The sequence below is a fragment of the Passer montanus genome, unplaced genomic scaffold, assembly GCF_014805655.1.
Source record: "Passer montanus isolate IOZ18808 unplaced genomic scaffold, ASM1480565v1 scaffold42, whole genome shotgun sequence".
Lineage (NCBI taxonomy): Eukaryota > Metazoa > Chordata > Aves > Passeriformes > Passeridae > Passer > Passer montanus.
Genome location: NW_024369041.1, coordinates 5,535,248 through 5,555,365, shown reverse-complemented (window position 1 = coordinate 5,555,365; position 20,118 = coordinate 5,535,248). Strand labels below are relative to the sequence as shown.

Genomic DNA, 20,118 nt, shown 5'->3' with positions numbered 1-20,118 from the left:
TGGAGTGCTGTGTCCAGCTCTGGCCCCTCAGGTTGGGAAGGACGTTGAGGCGCTGGAGCGTGTCCAGAGGAGGCAGCGGGGCTGGAGAGGGGCTGGGAACACAAACCCTGAGAGGAACCCCTGAGGGAGCTGGGGGTGCTCAGCCTGGAGAAAAGGAGACTCAGGGGTGACCTTATCACTCTCTGCAGCCCCTGAAAGGTGGCTGTGCTCAGCTGGGGTTGGGCTCTTCTCCAGGCAGCGCTGACAGAACCAGGGGACACAGTCTCAAGCTGTGCCAAGGGAAATAAAGGTTGGATATTAGGAAAACCTTTTTTACTGCAAGGGTAATAAAGTATTGGAATTGTTTGCTCAGAGAGGTGGTGGAGTCACCATCCCTGGATGTGTCTAAAAATTATTGGATGTGGCACTCATGCCACCGGTTCAGTTGAGGTGTTAGGGTATGGGTTGAACTTGATCTTTAAGGTCTCTTCCAAGCTAGGGATTCTGTGTGATTCTTTAATTGAATTAGTTAAAAAAATAATGCCATTTGCTGTTCATAAAAAGAAAAGACAGTGTTCTTTTCTCTTCCCTGGTGGCATCAGAATCCGTCAGCAGAAGATGGCTGGTGGAATGCCCGTGTGCTGTGGAAGTATTTCCAGCTGCAGCATATCTCACTCGGGGCAGGCACTCACTCAGCTGCAGGTCTGAGATGCTGAGGAAGGCCTTTGCTTGGTCACACTGTTTGACTCTGTTTTGAAGGGTGTTGTTGATGCTCTGGTGTGTTTCCAGGTGAATAGAGCTCTAGTGCTGCAGTCTGTTACCACCACTAGGACGTGCAGGGTGCTGGTGCTGTTCCTATGTGTGCACTGTGATACAACAGCATAAACTTGCAATGATTATTTCTGTTTTAGAGAACAAAGAGTGTCCTTCTGGAAAACATTCGAAGGAAGGGAAGGACCAGGATAATTTGGAGTCCCCAAACTGTAAAAGTTCCCCTCCTGCATCCCAGAACAACGAGCAGGGCTCAACCTTACGAGATCTGTTGACTACGACAGCAGGCAAACTGCGTCTGGGTTCTACAGATGCTGGCATTGCTTTTGCTCCAGTGTACTCTACAGGAACAGCAGTAAGTGTGCACAGGATGCACAGTTTTTCTCTTGGGATTTGAAAATCTCTATCAGTCTGTTTGGCACATTACCGTTAGAGCAGTCTGATAGGTGTATTGCTTTAAATACTCATTCATAATTAACACTTCATATGCACACACACACATTAACATTTTATTTGTTTTTATATGTGATGGTAATTGATACAACATCAGAAATGTTATTCTCTTTCAAAAGGAGTTGCATTAAGTTGCTTTTACATTGTTTAAGCATGCATTTGTTTTCTAACAGAGTGGCAAGAGTGGAAGGACTATGCCAAACATTCTTGATGATATAATTGCTTCAGTAGTAGAAAACAAGATTCCACCAAATAAAACACCAAAGATCAATGTAAAATCTGAAATAAAAGAAGAGCCAAAGGATGATAAAAAAAGTGTTCAGGATGACTGCAGTAAACGGTACAGTGATATCCAGTATTCGTGGATCTGTGACAAGCATGTTCTGTGGCTCAGAGATCACAAGAACACCAACAACTGGAAGCTCTTCAAAGAGTGCTGGAAACAAGGAAGGGTAGGTGTTGAGCAGGTTGGTTAGTAAAGTGACATCAGCAGGAGCTCTGGGGAGTTGTGTATGAAAGGACAGAAATGCCCAACTCCGTGTTTGAAACTGGGGGTAAAAAAAGGTTCTCAGGTATAGCCCACAGATGAACCTTGTGTAGTTAAACTTGAGTTAACCAGCTATAATAAATAAGATATTTCTGTTGTGGAGTTTCAGATTCCAAAAAGGGTTGACAGCTTTGGATGTGGGTGCTGTTGGAGAAAGTGTTAACAGCTCAGTAAGGCCAAGGTCTTCCATGTGTGTTCCAGACACATTTGTATTCCAGTTGAGTTAAAGAATTTGTCTGCGTGTGAAAGGATAAGTACTGATTTTTAAAAGTTATTTTATTTTGCTCTTTACAGCCTGTTTTGGTGTCTGGTATGCATAAGAAAATGAACTTCAGCCTGTGGAAAGCTGAGTCAATCAGTCTGGATTTTGGAAACCAGCAAGCAGATATCTTGAATTGCAAGGACAGTATCATTTCAAACACCAATGTCAAGGAGTTCTGGGATGGTTTTGAAGATGTTTCAAGTATGTTCCTTAAAATGTGTTATGGTATTGATTGTGACCATGATCAGTGTTAGAAACTGCAGTTAAAAATTGTCATCTGGAGGCTTTGAAGAAACTTTAAAAAGAATGCTCTAGGTTATCTGTTTCCAGAGAATGTGATGGAAACTTGCATTTTGTATCTCTGCAGAATTAAGGATGCACTATAATACTAGCTAGGTCTGACCAAGAAACTGGACTTATGTCCTCCTTACTTAACTAGCTGAGTTTGGTTTGTATCATTCTTGACTCTTGAAATCAGCTATCTCCTGTTTATGTGTGAAATTTTGATTCTTGGCAGATTTAATGTTTATATTTTAGTTGAATAAGAATACAGTGAAACACCTACAGTACATTAGTTTTTAATTATTTCTGTTACAGAGCGGCAGAAAGTAAAAAATGGAGAAACAGCTCTGCTAAAACTGAAAGATTGGCCTTCTGGTGAGGATTTCAAGGCCATGATGCCAGCAAGGTATTTTGAGTTTAATATTGCATGTTCTTCAGTCAATCTTAGTATTACTCTATTTTCTCTCTCTACGTAACAGCACAAATTCAATTACATTCTTTTTTTCTTTTCTCCTCCAGATATGAGGACTTACTTAAAAGTTTACCCTTGCCTGAATATTGTAGTCCAGAAGGAAAATTAAACTTGGCTTCTCATCTGCCAGGATTTTTTGTCCGTCCGGATTTGGGACCCAGACTGTGCAGTGCATATGGTGAGTTTGCCCTGCAAATGCAGCCCTTACCTCTTCCCTTAAACTTGGAGAATCTCACATGACCATGCTTGACAGAAAGCTGAGCTTTCTTGAAGAGTAATTGTTCACTGAATGTAAGGGAAGCACTGACTGACTTGGGTATGCAGCATGAGAGTCTATTTGCTTCTCCATTTCTTTCCATCTTTTCTTATGCTGTTATAGCATTCTGGAGCATATCAATGGTTAGCTGCTTCTACACAGTGATAGAACCTGTCTTTAGTAATGCTATGTGACAAAATACTTAATGAAATATCATTGTACTCATAATTGTGGTCATAAATTAATCTCATCATATTTTTCATAATTTATTTTGTGTGCTGTACACTCAAAAACCTGTTCAGAAAAGGTTGATTCCTTCAGACACTTTCTGTGTGCTCCTTCTTTTGCAAAGAATTTTGTTCAATTCTGTTTTACAAATTGTTGTAATAGGACAAGAAATGAGTAGTAGTTTGTGACACGGTGGCTTTGGTTTTAAAAGTTCTCCAAATATAGCCTGTGAAAGAAGCATATTAACAATAGTGATAATGGCATGGGGCTGAGAACTGAGTCATTAATGCCACTCTGAGGTAATACTGCTCTAAGGCTGTGTTCCAGAATGTCCTTTTCACTTAAGTATGTTTGTTTCCACTTCTTAAAACTAAAATGAATTTTCCTCTTTGGGCATGATTTTGGTTAAGAACTCTCTTACAGCCAGACATAAAAGTGACAGATTTGATAACCTTGTCTGTTCATTGTGTCTGTATTCTGCCCTGAACAACCTGCAGGGTTGAAGAGGAATGGAACATCATGGTCAGGAAATGTCTCTGACCATTCTGCTGAAACGTTTTGTTCTGACACAGATGCTGTGTAGGGACAGGTACCTGGGCTAAGAGACAATCTCAAGGACTCTGTTAAAAAGTAATGTTTTCTTGTTTAGCAGGTGAACCAAAAACATGTTTTTAATTTGTCTATCTCAGTGATGCCAAGTATACTTCAGAAATTTCTTCGCTGTTATTACATGTTCTGATTTGAATATGCAATACAAACAAATCTTAATTTTATCTTGTAACATAGGTGTGGCTGCTACTAAAGACCATGACATAGGAACCACAAATCTCCATATTGAAGTTTCTGATGTCGTGAACATCCTTGTTTATGTTGGCATAGCCAAAGGAAATGGAGTACTTTCCAAATCAGGTAATGTGACTCTCACTCACTGTAAGAGGTGTCAGTGGACTGAATGTTCTGCCCCTTCTAAAATTGACACTGTTCTTTGGAAGGCAGTGAAACAGATCCATGAGAATGTGCTTACAGCTGGGTGATTTTGTTCCAAGGGTTTGCACACACATTAGTTGGTATAAAATACACTGCAGTTCATGAATTATGAAATGATATTTCAAACTCTTTCCACTCTTTTTGCCATTACTTGTAATTGATGCCCCATTGCTGTGCTGGGACTGGCATAGCTCATGGAAGTGCAGGGTGAAGGATTTTCTCTGGAAGCTGTGCTGGTTCTAACAATTATGTCAGGATGATGTATTTACCAGACCTTCTGTTTATGCTGCTTCTTCTGGATGCATTGTGCTTGCTCTATTGAATTTGGGCTGTAATGTAATTTTTCAGCACTGGAGAGCTTAAATTGGTGGATGTTAGTAGTCTCTATGAGGCTTATTGCTTGTGTGAAACAGTCTTTAAATCACTGAAATAGTTTTATTTCTTTGCCCTTTTTCTTTTGTCCTCTTATTCCATAATCAGCAAATGTAGATTTTGGGTGTGACTAATAGAGCTGCAGTAAGGTTTGTCTTTCATTTGCTTTGTTTTCACTTGTGTATGCATGGAGTTAACAGCAGCAAACTTGAGCATCCTGGGAGAGCTCTGGCTGCAACAACAGCATGCTATACACTGCTTGTGCTGACTGCAGGAAAACACCTTTTTCATCTTTTCATTTTTGGTACCAGCCCTGCTTGTTTGTTTCAGGTAGGAGATTGTGTTCTGTGGAATTCAGGAAGTGTGAAAAAGTATAAAAATTAAACATATTTTTAAGGTATCCACAGCATTTATGTTCCAGTAATGAGTTACAGAAAGATCACCTGGTGGCTTCTGTTAAATTCAGCAAACTTCCATCTGCTCAGTCTCACACAAAAAATTTGAAAAGAAGGTATTTAGTTTCAATGTTTTTTCTCCTTCTCACATTTAAAGAATATTTTTGTTGAACCGTAGGAGTTTTGAAGAAGTTGGAAGAGGAAGATTTGGATGACCTTCTAAGGAAGCGGTTGAAAGATTCAAGTGAATTACCTGGTGCTTTGTGGCACATTTATGCTGGCAAAGATGCTGACAAGATAAGAGAGTTTCTGCAAAAGGTTAGATTTATTACATTACACATAATTTATAAATATAACCAAAGTAATCGGTAAATCAAAGGGGGCTGGCAAAAACCACAAAGCTCACCTCAGTGTTAGAGAGGGAGGAAGGCAAAATTCTTTCCTCTATAGCACATTACATAAATTATACTTGACCTGCTGCACCACCAACAAATAAAGTATGTAACACATATATTCACTTTGTAGGAGTGACAGGTGGCCTGTAACTGAAGGCTTAGGAGGGCATGGAGATCTACTCTTGCCCTGCTCTAATACAGAAGATAATATGTGGGATGGTGTTTTTCTGTCACTGACCATTATTGTATTATTGCTGCTGAATTCTTGGCGAATTTTCTCCTGGCAAATCCCCTGCCCTCACCACCCAGTGGCCACCAATCCTGGCCAGGACTGTGTCACATCAGCCAGCACAGGAGCGTGGCTGGGCTCCTGGTGAAGGTGGAGGCAGTGGCAGAGCATCCCCAGGGGCAGCAAGCTTAACCTGGCTGTGTTGCAGATCATCCTTCATGGCATGTGGTGATCATAGAGCCACCTCAGAACCTTTGAGGTTGTTCTCTAGGATGAATATCTGTCAGTGCATTAAATGTAGGGGTTCCATCTTGGAAACAGTTTTCTGTGCCCTCTCCTTAGCACATTTGTGTGCTCTGGAAGGTGGCCTTGATAGAAGACACAGAAATACCAAAGTATCACTGAAGTGATTGCTTGAGGAGATGTCTTCACTGTCTTTTTCTGTGAGGAGAGATAGATGAGTTTTAACTGGCTGCAGCAAAGGGGTCCATAAACAAACTTGAGGCCAAGGGCTCTGCTGTGAGCAGGAAAGCCTAAGAAATTCAGCAGTGAAGATTCCCTTTGACAATAAAGCAGTGTTTCTGTACCAGGCCAGCTGTCCTCCAGTGATTCAAACATTTGCTCTTTGGCAGGCTGAGCTGTGGGGAAAAATGAGCACTGGTAAGTAAAACAAAGCTAATTCCAGGAGATTATGAATTATTCAGCAAGACTGTTCATTCAAAAAGTAGGTGCTCATAAATTAGATGGTGGCTTTTCAGTTTGAAAAAGAGAGTTGTGAATTCAGTCATGAATGCAAAGGCATAGGTGGACATAGAGAGGAAATGCTCAGTGCTCCCTCAGCACTTTTGAAACTATTGTGAATAGCTGTGAAACTATTTGAGCAGCAGGTTTGAAACAGAAGCATTGAGGATGATGTGTAAAGAAGTTTGTCATTTGCTACCACAGTTAGCCCTGGTATTCCAGGTGAGTTGTGTCCCACCATGTATTTTAGGAGTGGTGGTATTTGGGAAGTACTGACTTGGAGATTAATTGATGGGTAATCATTGGGATCACTTTGCTGCTGCTAAGATATAAAATCTCAGTATCTTGTTAGAAGAGTGATAATACTTAAGGAGAGTTTCAAGTTCTGCATCACATAATTACATTTATTTAATAAATAAGAGCAAAAAAAAGTATGTTTATAATGAGGTACTGGTTTCATGACTCATGACAGGTGGATTATCTGCATCACATAATTACATTTATTTAATAAATAAGAGCAAAAAAAATGTATGTTTATGATGAGATACTTGTTTCATGACTCATGACAGGTGGATTTGGTCTGTGTTCTTTATATGTAATAACTTTTTTCTTTTTTAATGACTAGGATTGATTTTGTAGCAGTTGATTAGGAGTAATATTTGTTCCCCTGTGATTCACTTGATGAGAAATGGTTGTGCAATTCCATTTACTGATGTCAGGAAGTATTTTTATGTGTTCATCATTTTTTCTGAATACCTTCATAGGGTGGTAGGAAAGCAGCTTCTTATCCCAGCGTGGCTGAGGTTGGAAGGGGCCCCTTGAGGTCCCTTCTGTCCAGCCCTGTGCTCAAGCTGAGTCACCTGGAGCAGGTTTCCCTGCAGGAACTACAGGGAAACTACAGCCTTTGGCTTTGTTGGCTGCTTTTTTCCTGAGCTAAGGTAGTGCTGTTGCATGTCTGTCGAAACTGAAGAAAGTTGTAAGCCTGAGGAATTGGCAGCACAGGAACTCCTGAGCTCAGATTTTATTTTCTGGATGAAAGAAGTCTCACAGTGAGCATGTTGCTTATTAATAGATTATTGTGCTGAGTTCTTTAAAGCTCTGCACTTTGGGGTGGAAGTGTTGCAGATGCCTTCAGTTCAGTGAGACTTCCCAGATCCTTTGGGCTTGTTCCCTAGCCAGAGTTCTTGTTTGGTATTGGGAACTGAGTGGCATTGCTTGGCAAGGTGGGTGTACCTAAAATTTATCAGCAAAAGGTTTGGTTCTTTTGGAAGTTATTTGGGATCTTTTCTGTACTTAACAGATAGCAAAGGAGCAAGGCCTGGAGGTTTTACCAGAGCATGATCCAATCCGTGATCAGAGTTGGTATGTGAACAAAAAACTTCGCCAAAGACTTTTTGAAGAATATGGAGTAAAAACCTGCACAGTTATTCAGTTCCTTGGTGATGCTATTATTCTACCAGCAGGAGCACTTCATCAGGTAATGTACCTTAGGTTAAAGACATACAAGATGAATAACTCTTTTCCAAAGATGTGGAGACATCTGTGCTCAGTTACATTTTATTTTTTATTAGTGTCTGTTAGCGTGTAGGAATGTAGAATAAGGTTCATCTGCTGGTGTAGCTGACTGACATACAGCAAATTGAATGCCTTAAGTATTAGTTCATTTTTTGCTTTACAATTACAAATGAACAGACCATTATTAACTGTTGCTTTCCCCTTTTCATTTCTGTAGCAAATTTCTAAACAAACAGCCTAGTTATGGCAGAGTCAGGTTAGTAATTTTCTTCTTCTAAGCCAGAAGTTAATCAAGTCGAGGAGGGGCAGGGAGAGCAACTTGAGCAGGTATGGATGGTAAGCACCTGGATGTCAGGTGTAGTTGTTTTTGTCTTTAGCTGTAGGAGAATTGTAGTGGGTGTTCTGGTGTTTCTGTAACAGATTTTGGTTGTTTTCCCATGCCACATTTAAGTTCCTTTTAACACAGAAGGTACATCAATCACCAGAAGTCATCATTGTCTCTTCAGCAGCTTTTCTTACTCTGAGAAAGAGTGATACCCCCTTTGCAGCAGCTAAGTGATCTAATCTGTAGCTGGGTAAGAAAAGCACTGCCAGTGGGGCAGTTCTGGAGAAGCAGGATGAATCTCTGTCAGCCAGCCTCAGTTGCCCCCTGGCATAAAGGGTTTGTTGCTGCCTTTACCCTTTTTTCCCCTCACAGCCTGTAAACTGCTGCTCCTTGGTGAAAACGGGAAGAAAGCTCACTTGTTTAGGTGAGATTTTTAGGTAGTCTAGGTTTCTTCCCTGCTTCAGCAGGAAGTGGAGCCTGCTGGCTTGCTGTCCTGCCAGCTGTCAGGCACCACTAATGAGGTCATTGACTGTCAAAGAATGAGGAGCATCCCCACCCTGCAGCTGGTTGTAAACCATTGTGATGTTGAAGATCTATCATTGATCTCCCTGTGGGTTCAAGCGAGGCCAAGCCTTTCTGAAGAAGGTGCTGTTGGGTTTCCAATCTGCAGATCAGCTTCCAGCTGTGGCAGAGAGGGAGCAATGGCTCACCATGTCCCTGTGGCCAGGGCAGTGGGGTTTCCTTTGTGGAAAACTGACAGGGGTCATGTCCCTGCTCTGTCTCTGGCTGTGTCTGTTGTGGGGCATGGAAAGCAGCTGGTACCTTACCTGGACTGGGCTCCTCGTCCCACTGATGTTCTGCCCGGGTTTGACATGGTGGTGCACAGCTCTGGAGGGTCTGTGTGGATTTGTTTCCTGGCACAGGAAAGGAAAGACCCAGACAGACCTTGCTGACCCAAATCTAGGGAGGTGTAGTTTGCCTTCCCCCAAACAATGACTCAGGGCTTGATGTTGTTTCACAAATGTGGAGGAACATCTGGCATTGCTGCTGTTCTTGGCTCATGTTAGGCTAAAGAAGTTGGCACTCCCAGAATAAAGTATTGCATCCTCCAGCAGCCTTACCCTGATCTCATGAAACAAGAGAGAGATATTCCAGATAGAAGAGTGGAAGGGAATCCAGGGGAAATAACAGATGTACTGGGAAATCTGTTCTATATAGAATGTGCCATTATATAGAGGCATACAGAATATAAAACATGAAATAGTCGGACTGTTCCAGTCTTCCCTATACTTTATATATTTAAGGACCAAAAATAAGACCACTCTTATCTTTATCTCTTTGGCTTTAAACTGCAGATTGTGTTTGAAGTGGTAATATTCTAGCTTCTGGCACCAAGGAGTTAATAACATGGTGTTTTTAAACCTTAGTGGGTGAAGCTGAGAACCTTTTCATCTTCAGTAAGAAGTTCCTGTGAATCTGCCACGTAGGAGGAAATAAAAGCATCGTGTTCTTTCATGTATGTGCATAGTGCTCTCTGTAGAGATGCGTAAATACTGACCTTAGGGATCAGCACCAGCACTTCAGAGATACAAAGCACATTTAAAAACTGAAAAATAAGTCTGCACAAGAATACATACCATGTTAAGTTTACACATTAAGTGTTTCAGATTTATGTGCACATTATGAACCCTTTAATTATTAAAACTGGGTAAGAGTTGATGCTAAATTAGGTGGTAAATTAACATTTTTATTTGCTCATGAGTAATGTTGTGGAGCAGAAGAAATGAGTCTGAGGGCTGGAGCTGGGGAGCCTGGCTGCCTGTGGTTGCTGCATAAGTGTAGTTGTGACTCTTCCGTTCTGGAGCCAGTTGGATTGTTGGCACACTGCTGCTTCTGACGTGCTGGGCTAGAATTTACTGCCCTAACATGGAGGAGGCTCTGTGTATTTCTTCTGTATATTGTTTTTCCACACCCCCTTCCCCCCGGTTCTATGGATCCACGTCTGGCTTTTAAAGTAACTTACTCTTTACATTTCATGGCAGCATATTGCATTCCTCTTGCTTCCCAGCTTTCTCCCCCTCCCTGTGTACTTGCAGACAGCAGTCACATTCTTCTTGTGATGGCTGCAGCAGGCAAAGTCAGACTGTTCCTGGTAGGATGGGAGGGACAGCCTCTCCTGTGAGCTGTGACGGGCAGGGCAGCCTTGTCAGTTCCTCTGGGAGAGGGAATTGCTCTCAGAAGGAGAATCCAGAAATAGATAGTGCGTTGGACTGTCACCTCTGCAGATGCTTCCCTGAGTGCTCCGTGAGGGGCATCTCCTTTCTTCTTGGCTGTACTGGGTGGGAGCTCAGCAGTGTCCCTGCCTTGCTGATGGCTGTGCCTTGTTCCCTCTGTGGCACTTGTGACAGGGAGCCCCTGAGCTCTGCTTGGAACTTCCCCAGCTAAAAAAGGGTGTTGGTACTGTTCTTCTGAAAGATTCACTCTTTCTGCTGCTCCACTGTGGGTTATGTTATCACAGACATCTCTAGGGATAGCCTCCCTGGTTTTTACTTGGTGACTCCAAATCGGTAAAATATTTTACCTAAAAGTAAAAAGGTCAGTAATTGAAATGTGGTGTTCAGGAGCCCTGCAAAACTTGGAACAAGTGGAGCAAGTTATTATAATGTTGTTTTTTATAGAGGCATTATCTTGATTTAACAGCAGGATTATGTATTGTACAATAACATGCTCGGAGGTAATGTGACATCCTGGCAGTGCTCCGATAAGGACTGTAGGATAAAGGGCTGGGCGTTGCACATGCAGAGCTCTGCAGCTCAGCCTTGCTTGAAGGAAGTGGCTGATCCTGTGGCCATCAGGATGGGTGGGTGGCCCCTTCTCCCCTGCCCACTCACCTTTCCCTGTCCTGGCCCAAGTCCAAGGCTTTTCCAGCACCGCAGCCCTGCTGGAAGCGTCTGCTCCGCGTGGGCCGGGTGTGAAGCTGCTCTCAGTTCAGCTGGAAGTGGCACAGGCGTGGGAGTGCTGCACTCCTCGCCCCACAAACCTCAGGGGAATGGTTGCTAAACGTTTCTATGTGTGTGTCACTGCATCAGCTTGTGTTATAAATATTATAAATAGAACTGCCTGGGGCTGTCAGCGGGGCATTCCCATGCTAAGGACCAGACCAGCCGGGTAAAATCTGTCCCCGCAAACTTTCACACGGATAAGACAGGCCCTGGAAGGGAGGGAAGAGAAGACTTGAGGCACAGCAGAATTAAAGGGCTGAGGGAAACAAATGTTTCTTATTCTGCCATGGAGGGATAGGGAGTCAGTAAAACCCTGTCTTACAGAGGAGAAAGTGAAGGAAGGGTGTGGGATTTGCATGGGCTGGCAAGGAAACCAAGGGCAGGTGGAGACTTGAAGGAGGTGGGAAGCCTGTGAGGGAGGGCTGGAGCTGCTGCCTGCACGGCACAGAGGCGCCTCACCCCCAGCTCTAGGAAATTCCCTCAGTGCTGGTGGGAGCCTCATGCTGGCACTTCTGCAGCTGCTGCCTCTCCTGGCTTTCTGCTCTTTGCAGATCGTGTGGCATCCACAAACCCTTCTCGTGTCCAGATTACTTCTGTTTTGATTAATTCTCAGGAGGGACCAGCACTGCTTTGTCCTTGATGATGATGAGCCATCAAAAACCCTGTGTGCAACATGACTGCTGAGCTGGGGGTTACCTGCTGGGATTTCAGCTGTAGGAGGGGGAGCTGCTGTGTAAAATTAGACTTGGGAAGGGGTTTTGAAGAAGAAACTAATTTTTAAACTAAGTCCCCTGTCCTCAACTGTGTAGACCCCAGTGGTTTATTTGAATGTCATGTACCCTAATGGAATTTTTAGAGTATGCATTTAGAAACTCTAGATTTTGCTAGGTTTCACTTACACACATACACATATGTCTGTCAGTCCTGAGCAGGGTGGGATGGGGTGGGGTGTTTTCTGGAATGGCTGAGGCTCTGCCTCCCCGCCCCCAGGCTTTGGGAATTGAAAATGTTACACAGCTTCTGTGAGGAGCTGTTGGAGTTTGGGGAAAAGAGTGTTTTGACATGCTGAATTTAAAATTACAGTGTAATTTGTAAGTGTTTAGGGGTGAAAAGATAAATGTTTCTGAAGGGAGTGAACTGGAGTTGGTGGTTGGGTCACAGTGAGGAAGCAATTTCCCTTTCCCCTCTCCTCCAGGTACGACCTGGGTGGCAGGAGATGGTGTCTGTTCCTCAGCAGTTGTCTCCTGTCAGTAAGAAGAAATGTTCAGAGAAAGAAGAAAAGTGCTCTTTTCCCTCTACTTCTCAGCCTCCCCTTTCTCTGTTGATGGTTGTTTCTCTCAAGTACTTCCACTGGCAGTTCCTTTTCCATGAAGGTGCCAGCTTCCAGCGTGGCAGAGGAGGCAGCTCAGAGGTCAGGGCAGCTCCGGGGGTCGGCAGAGCACGCCTGCGCCGTGCTGGGAGGCTGAGAGCAGCTGCTGAGGCAGGAACAAGGCCTCAGTGTGGAACTGATGCTGCAGCACAGCAGCTGTGCAGCCTTCAGCGTGCCTTTGGCAGCAGCCAGCTTAGATAAGTCAGACACATCATTGCTCTCTGCCTCTAAAGATGCCCGCTAGTCTGATAAGGCTGTGCTTAAGGCATCTCAAGACCCACTCTTTCCTCAGGTACCTCTGCCAAAGAATAACTCCAAATACTAATTATCAGTCTCTTCTTGTTATTTTGGATAGGTGCAAAATTTTCACAGCTGCGTTCAAGTAACGGAAGACTTTGTGTCTCCAGAACATCTTGTACAGTCATTTCACCTAACGCAGGAGCTGAGGCTGTCAAAGGAAGAAATCAATTATGATGATAAACTGCAGGTAGGAAATGAATGCTGCTCTGGAAGGGGCTGGGAAGGCAGGGTGTGCTCGGGCTCATTGAAATGCCGAGCAGTGCGTGGAGCTACTTCCTTGCTGCTGTTCACACAGAATAACAATGAGCAGCAGCATGAATGCCAGGGCTGTAAATGACTCTCCCTTGAGCTGCTGGCTTTATTTCACATTACATTTTAAAATCTGTAAAAAGCTGTTCTTTTTGCATGGGCTTGATGAAGCCTTCATTTTTTCCATCCACTGAGCTTAGAGCTCAGTCTTAAACTTTGCAGAGTTCCTCAGGTCGTAGGCCTTCCTAAAATCTGTGTCATGTTCTTGCAGGTTAAAAATATCTTGTACCACGCAGTTAAAGAAATGGTGAGAGCTCTGAAGATTCACGAAGGTGAAATGGAAGATATGGATGAGAACTGAGCACACTCTGCTTTTTGGAGGTAGCATCACCCAGAGGTTATTTCACCTGATCTGTGAAGGGTATACACACTAATTTAAGCTTCACAAACCATCAGTGCCAAGAAAACACAGTCATCATATTTACTTGTTAATGACACTGCAACGGTAGAGCTTCATATCACAGCCACTGTGATTCCATGTTCCACTTGCAAACAGTTGAGCAGCGTTCTGCTGTCTGTATTATAATGTACATGAAGTTTGTGAAATGTCAAAGATTTAAGATGATGTATTTATTTTTGGAAAAAACAACAAAATTCTATGCTATATTGTTGATCAAATGTAAATGTGACTTGTACAGTTTGCTAAAATAATTCAGATCTTTTTCACTACATTGAGACAGTTACTGTGAGAGTAGGACACAAACACCAGCTATTGCCTGCATTTGGGATCTTGCTGAGTCCGCACAGCAGTCATGTCATATTCTGAAGATTACTGCCAAATAATTGTAAACTTTGTAAAATATAAAGTATATAAAGTAGATATTAAATACAGACACTTCAGTATTTTATTGAAGCTATTCAGTGTACAATTAAACGTTTTCAAAAGGTGTAATTTATTTAAAAATTGTCTCATTTTGGTAAAATTTATGTGAACTTTTAAAAGCTTAAATATTAAACTTAATATGCTATGTAAATATATACATATATACATTCAATGATGTATTTTTTTAAAACATTGGCTTGCTTTAATTTGTTAAAAGTGCAAGTGTTACACATGCTTTGTACATTGAAGTTGAAAGGGGTTTTACATTTTCCATTAAAATGACTTTGTCAGAGCGCGGTGTGGGTTGGTTTGTTCGCTGCTCCAGGGCGGCCGATGCTGCCCTCTGCGGGCCGCAGCCGGCACCGCAGCGATCGGCGCTGCTCCGCGGGAGCGGCAAAGGCGTTTCCATGGAATGGGTATTCCCTAACAACCTGCCTTTGATAGTTCAGGTAACACTACAAAATAATGGATGGTTTTTGAATGTATTTTTATGGGTTTTTTTATTGAAGAATGATTAATGTTAGCTGTTGAGCAGAATTCTAGGTTTTGGAGTGAGTTTGAAAAGCTTTACAAGAAGTGTGCTTTAAGTTACTAAAACTATTCAAATACTTCGATTATAAAATTAAAGTATTTGAATAGTTTTAGTGTAGAGCCAGTGGCCAGCTCAGGAGGTGTCCAAAGGGGGATAGTGATTAGCCTGGTTACAGTAACTAGCTTGGTTACTGCTTCCAGTCTGACACATCTGACTGGGTTTGGGGTCACCAAAAACCCCAAATGCCCTGTAAGTTACCTTTCAAAATAATAAAGTGCAAAAGCAATTCCTCATTCCAAAAGTCAGAATATTTAGTTGGCTTGAAAACTTGGAATTTGTCAAGTTGCAGAGAATACCAGGGAGTTAATGGTGCTGCACTTAGCATTTGCTTCTTAGCTTTGTACTCTGTTCCATCCATTATCATCTTTGTTCTTCCCTGCAGCACTGCCTGAAAGTGGAGGATCTGCCAGTGTACCTTTGCTTAATGAGAAGTGGACTCTGGTTGTACATACTTTTATTTTTTAAGTTCAAGATACATAAATATTTAAGTATTTCCTTCTTCAATTGCTATTTTTTTCATATGCCTTTCAAGTATGAAATTATCATTCCTGCTGCAGAGTCCCATTCCCCTTGGCTGTTTTCCTGCAGCCAAGAGCAGTTGCTGGGCCTGGCCCCTGGCTGCCATCCCTGCTCACCCCTCTGCTGGTGTGTCCTGGCAGCTGAGTGGGAGGGCAGAGCTTGCTGTGCCCCGGGTTAGTGTCCCAAAGTGTCACATGGCCACGCCTGCCCTGCCCAAAGCCATGGGTTTTCTCCTCTGCCTCTTCTCCAGTGCCTGTACAGCTGCAGCAGCTGTGCCTCGAGGTGTGAGCTTTGGCACCACTCTTTGGGCCCCTCTGAGAGCTGCCCCTGCCACTCCAGAGAGATCTGGGCAGGGATCCCTGGCACCTGCCTGTCCGGCTGGAGAGGTTCTTCTCTCCTTAAGGGAAACTGGAAGAGTGACTAAACAGTGTCAGAAGTTGTTGAAGTTCACAGGTACTCCAAATACCACTAAAAGACACAAAAAAATTGTTTAATTGTTCTGCTTACTCAGTACCTTAAGGTTTCTGGCTCTGTCACAATGCAGCCAAGCTCCCTGCTCCCCTGCAGGAAGTGGGGCTGGCGCTGTGCTTGTGGCTGTGAGCATGACCAGAGGTGTGCACAGCTCATGTCTGACACCAGAGGGGTTTGTGGGAAGCTGGTTTGTTTTCAGGTTAGTTTTTCCCTCTTGACCATTTCCCATGTTCTGTGAGGTGTTACTGGGTATGTTTTTCCCATCTTTCTTTGCTAAAGACTCTTGGGGGATTTTCTGCTCTACAATCTCAACTATTTTAATACAGCCAAAAGTATTCACTGAGATCAGCTGAAGCTGTTTGAGTGCAGGGATGCTGTCAGCTGCTAGAACATGGATATGAAATACTGTGTGTCATCTTTTGCTACCTTCCTGTTGAGCACAAGCTCTGTCTTTGTCTGCTTTGCTGTCCATGAAACTCCTCCTCCTTTCTCCTTTCCTGTCATCTGAAAGATCACACCTCAAGAGTCAGCAAAACTGTGAGCCCTGCTCCCCACACCCCCTCTTTCCCTCTTTTCCAGCTCCTTATCATCATCTCCATCCTCAGCACTGCTGCACAGTAAATGGCCACAGCAGTTTCTTTCCTGTTATACTGCAGAGGTACCTAAAGAAAAACAAGTTTTTAGCAAAGAACAAAGCAGGGCTTTGATGACCTGAAGTATTTCAGCACAGATGGCTGCTGCGTTTATGGTTTAGCAGAAACAGAAATTGCTGGAATTGCTGGCAGGGAAATGGTGGTCCCTGTTAGGGAGGTCAGATGCAGGGGATTCAGAACAGTCTGATTTGCAAATCTATTTATTCTACTCCTCCAGCTTCATGCAAGTTGCTCAGATCTGTGTGTGTAGGCCAACCCCCCATCTGATCAGCACTACGTTCTCATGCTCTCTGACCTTTCTGGTAGGTGGTAATTTTGTTTGTACCCTCTCCCGTGACATCCTGTCAAGCCCTCTTCTGCTCTCACAGCTGACAGCCTTCCCTGCCCTGTGCTTGGAACTGGGAAATTTCCCTTCCTTCCTCCTTCCACAGCCACCATTGCCTGTTCTGCTGCTTTCCAGAGCAGGATGTTTGTGCTCTCCCCCACATCCGTGCTGGATGAGCTGCCTCACCCTGTTGAGATTCCTGGAGTCATCTCTGCTGTGCTTTCCCCTGCTAACCCCCAGCTTGCTTCAAACAGTGTCAGCTCTGCCCTGTGCTCCAGCTTTTCACACTTGGGGCCGTGCTTTGATGGCTGGAGTGCGGTGTCTCCATGGTCCCTGTGCCCCAGCAGGGCACACAGTGCTGGGGCAGTCCTTGGATGCAGTGGCCACCACCACATTCTTTTCTTCCCGTCTCAGCAGGGTGGCTCAGGAAACTGCCCAAGGAGCAAATGCCCTGTGGCGTCAGCAGCACACACAAATAAACCTCTGTACTTTCTTCGTTTGTTCTCAATCGGTTTTGAAAAGGAAGTCACCATCTATAAATAGCTGCTAGGAAAATCTTGCCTCATAGCAAACTGAAGATGTGATTCACCTGATGTGTTGTGTGTAAATAGCTGCATTTTAAACATGGGCCTTTCTAAAGGTAAGTGGTGGACTGAGGGATTTTTGCTGTTCTGTTTCAAAGTCAACATTTCTTGTACCTTCCAGCCATACCAAGGCTATATATTCTTGTCCCAGGTGCCTGTTTCTTTGTCCAGTCCCTGGGTCTGTGCTACCTTAGTGAAAATAGAGTAGGGTTTAGTAGCTCCGAGGCAGGAAATCCTGTATTTTCACAGCTCTAAGGATTTCATATTGTTTGATCTCAATAATACCTTAAGTCCTGCAGCAAATGGGCCTGAGGGAGCACTTCAAATGATTACAAGACAAAACCCTCAGTAAGCTGAAATTACTTCTGGTAAAACAAACATGAGAGAAAAAGAAGGTGGAGGAAAAGATGGCCATAGCTCTTGATTCTTTTGGGAACAATGAACTTTTTATACAATTGAACTCCACAGTCCTCAGGCAGGAAGGTGTGGCAAATAATGTCCAGCCTGTACCTGACCTGTGGCAGCCACACCACTGCTCTGATTGCTGTGGAACAGTTTGATTTTGTTTTCTGCTGTTTTAGCCCAGCTCAGTACAGGATGTTATTAGCTGTTATGGCTGTATTTGCTTTTTTCCATGTACAGAGCTGGACTGGAAGGGGTCTAAAAGATCCAACCTTTTGTGAGAAAGTCTAGATGAGGTGTGGCTCCTGTCACTGAGAGCAGGTCATCAGGAACTGCAGATGGCTGAAGAGCTGCTGCCGAGATTACAGTGGGAAGGAGTTCACTACCAGAGTTCCTGAAGATGAAAATGCTCTCAGAGGAAGCAGTCACAAAATCTTTTTTTTCCCTTTTAATAAAAGCAAAATGTACAACCCAAAACTTCTGTGTTTTGGTTTTAGCCATCATTTTAAGTAGCAACTGGTAGTGGTGAAGTCTGCACATTTTATTCTCAGGAGACTCCACACTGCTTCCCGGTTTCTCTTTCTGTGGTGATACAGCCAGAGATTGGATAATTACAGTTTCTTTCGGCATAGCATATGTTGGCAATATTCAGCAGGGCCAGCATTTCTGTGTGCCAAGACAAGGGTGGTTTCTGTGGTTAAAGCAAAGTCTATGAATAGAAGCCAGTGTCTGGATGTGTATTTAAAATTGGTTCTTGGTGAGACACTTTGAAACAACAGACCACAGGATTTTTTAACTCTGTCCATTATAAAACAATGCAGAGCAGCACCCCGGGAATGTTTGTGTGTGCTGTGCCAGGCTTTGGTGATGTGCCCAGGGACAGACACTGACTTTCCGCTTTGTTGTTGCTGCTGCAGCTCTCTGAACTCGGTCACCTTCTGCATTCCCGCACCGCACCTCTTCCTCACTCTCTCCAGGCGCGGCACAGCCCGTCAGGGTGGCGGTGACAACAGCGCTGGGGCAGAGACAAGTGACAACCGAGCCTGCGGAGCGGGATCTGCGCACTGCCTGGAGCACCGCGGAACCGCGCCCACCACACCCCGCTCGCGGGTTTAACAACTTCAAACAGCTCTAAATTGTTGTGACACAAATTGCTGACAGCCACGGGAGAAGAATTTCCCTGGCTTTATTGCTATGAATCTGTAAAACCTGTCCTCTAGTGGTGAGTATTCTCGGTACAACCTACCTTTCTTGCAGTGTACTGAGGAATTGCTTAGCTCTGGATTCAGACTGAAGAATTCCTTACTTTAAAAAACTCAGCATCACTCACGAGAGTGGAACATGCCCGTGCTCAGCCTTACTGCCTGGAGTTGCAATCAGCAGCAGTGTTGAGCAGGCAGACTGCAAGAACAAACATTTGCTTTGCAGGGGAGAGAGAAGTCTTAGCACCACTTCCAAAAGTGGCAGTATGGAGTTTTGCTCCTACTTGGCCATCCTTCCCACAGAGAAGCAGCTTCTTTCAGATCTGGTGTTTTGTTTACGCAGCTACACATGAAGGGACACTTTAGAGTGTTAAAGTGAAGAAGGTAGAGCTTGCAATTCCCACACTCCCACCTCTGAAGAACTCTTAACTTCAACAGACCTAAAAACTGCTTCCATCTCCTCGAGCTGCCATTTGCAGACTCCACTGATGTCTGTCTTGTAGACAACAACCCTGAGCTACCACCCCAGCAGTGGCATGAGGTAGGTGCTTAAATAATTTTATCTCCATCTTGTGAGCACATGCTATTTTCTTGCTTTACTTACATGATAGGAACAGCAGGCTCCTTTGCCTTGTTACCTGGAATAGTCAGCCAGCAGAGACTGGGACTTGCCCTTTGGTGGGAGCAGAGAGCTGGGCCTGACCTGGAACAGGTCACCTCATCACAGCTGGACAGGGCTGTCTGCTGAACTGCTCCACATGAAAAATAACTTTTTTATTTCCCCAGCAAGATAAAATTCCAGCTACAATTCAGCACAAGACACCTCGTCTTATGAACTTGTCTTACTTCTGTTTCTATAGACTTTTTCTAACCTCCAGTCCCTACGCTCCTTCAAGCACAGAAGATGCCAGGTACACAGAGGTAAGGGGAGAATTTGCACAGCAGTAAGGTGTTCTTGCTGCACTTCCAAGTCTATTCTGGAAGAAAAATGTACTCTTAGAAAGCAAGCTTACCTTTTAACAGCACAAGAATAACTTAAAATGCCATAGCTTCCAATACTGAACACTTCACTAATCAGTTGAAGGCAATTCATGCCTCCACTACACACTGAAACACCCCTAGGGAAAGCCCCAGCTGGGCTCCAGGGCAGGGCTGAGCCATGCTGGAAGGGGTGGCTGTGAGGAGGCTGCACGGCCCTGCTCAGACCCAGCACCCTCAGCACTGTTCCTACAGCTCCTGCTGGGCTGTGCCCCAGCAAATCCATGGAGCTGCTCTGCTTATGCTGCAGCACTGGGCTGGAACCCAGCTGTCAGACAGATCACTCCACAGGTGGGCAAGGCCCTCTGAATTCATCCCAG

At 44.0% G+C, this 20,118-nt stretch overlaps 1 protein-coding gene across 5 annotated transcripts in view; it reads left to right on the top strand.

The window, feature by feature from the left end:
- Positions 1–14,304, top strand: part of JMJD1C (jumonji domain containing 1C) — a 159,893-nt gene extending 145,589 nt beyond the window's left edge. For 4 of the 5 annotated variants that reach the window (XM_039719721.1, XM_039719722.1, XM_039719724.1 and 1 more), the window contains 10 exons: positions 891–1,105; positions 1,377–1,655; positions 2,045–2,213; positions 2,610–2,700; positions 2,814–2,944; positions 4,037–4,159; positions 5,183–5,322; positions 7,670–7,846; positions 12,936–13,067; positions 13,401–14,304. In XM_039719721.1, coding sequence (XP_039575655.1) covers positions 891–1,105; positions 1,377–1,655; positions 2,045–2,213; positions 2,610–2,700; positions 2,814–2,944; positions 4,037–4,159; positions 5,183–5,322; positions 7,670–7,846; positions 12,936–13,067; positions 13,401–13,490 — 1,547 coding nt within the window. In that variant the 3' untranslated portion in view covers positions 13,491–14,304. Of the gene's footprint in view, positions 1–888; positions 1,106–1,376; positions 1,656–2,044; positions 2,214–2,609; positions 2,701–2,813; positions 2,945–4,036; positions 4,160–5,182; positions 5,323–7,669; positions 7,847–12,935; positions 13,068–13,400 lie in introns of those variants that run through there. The other variant, XM_039719725.1, reaches the window with a different exon arrangement.
- The last annotated feature ends 5,814 nt before the right edge of the window (positions 14,305–20,118 follow it).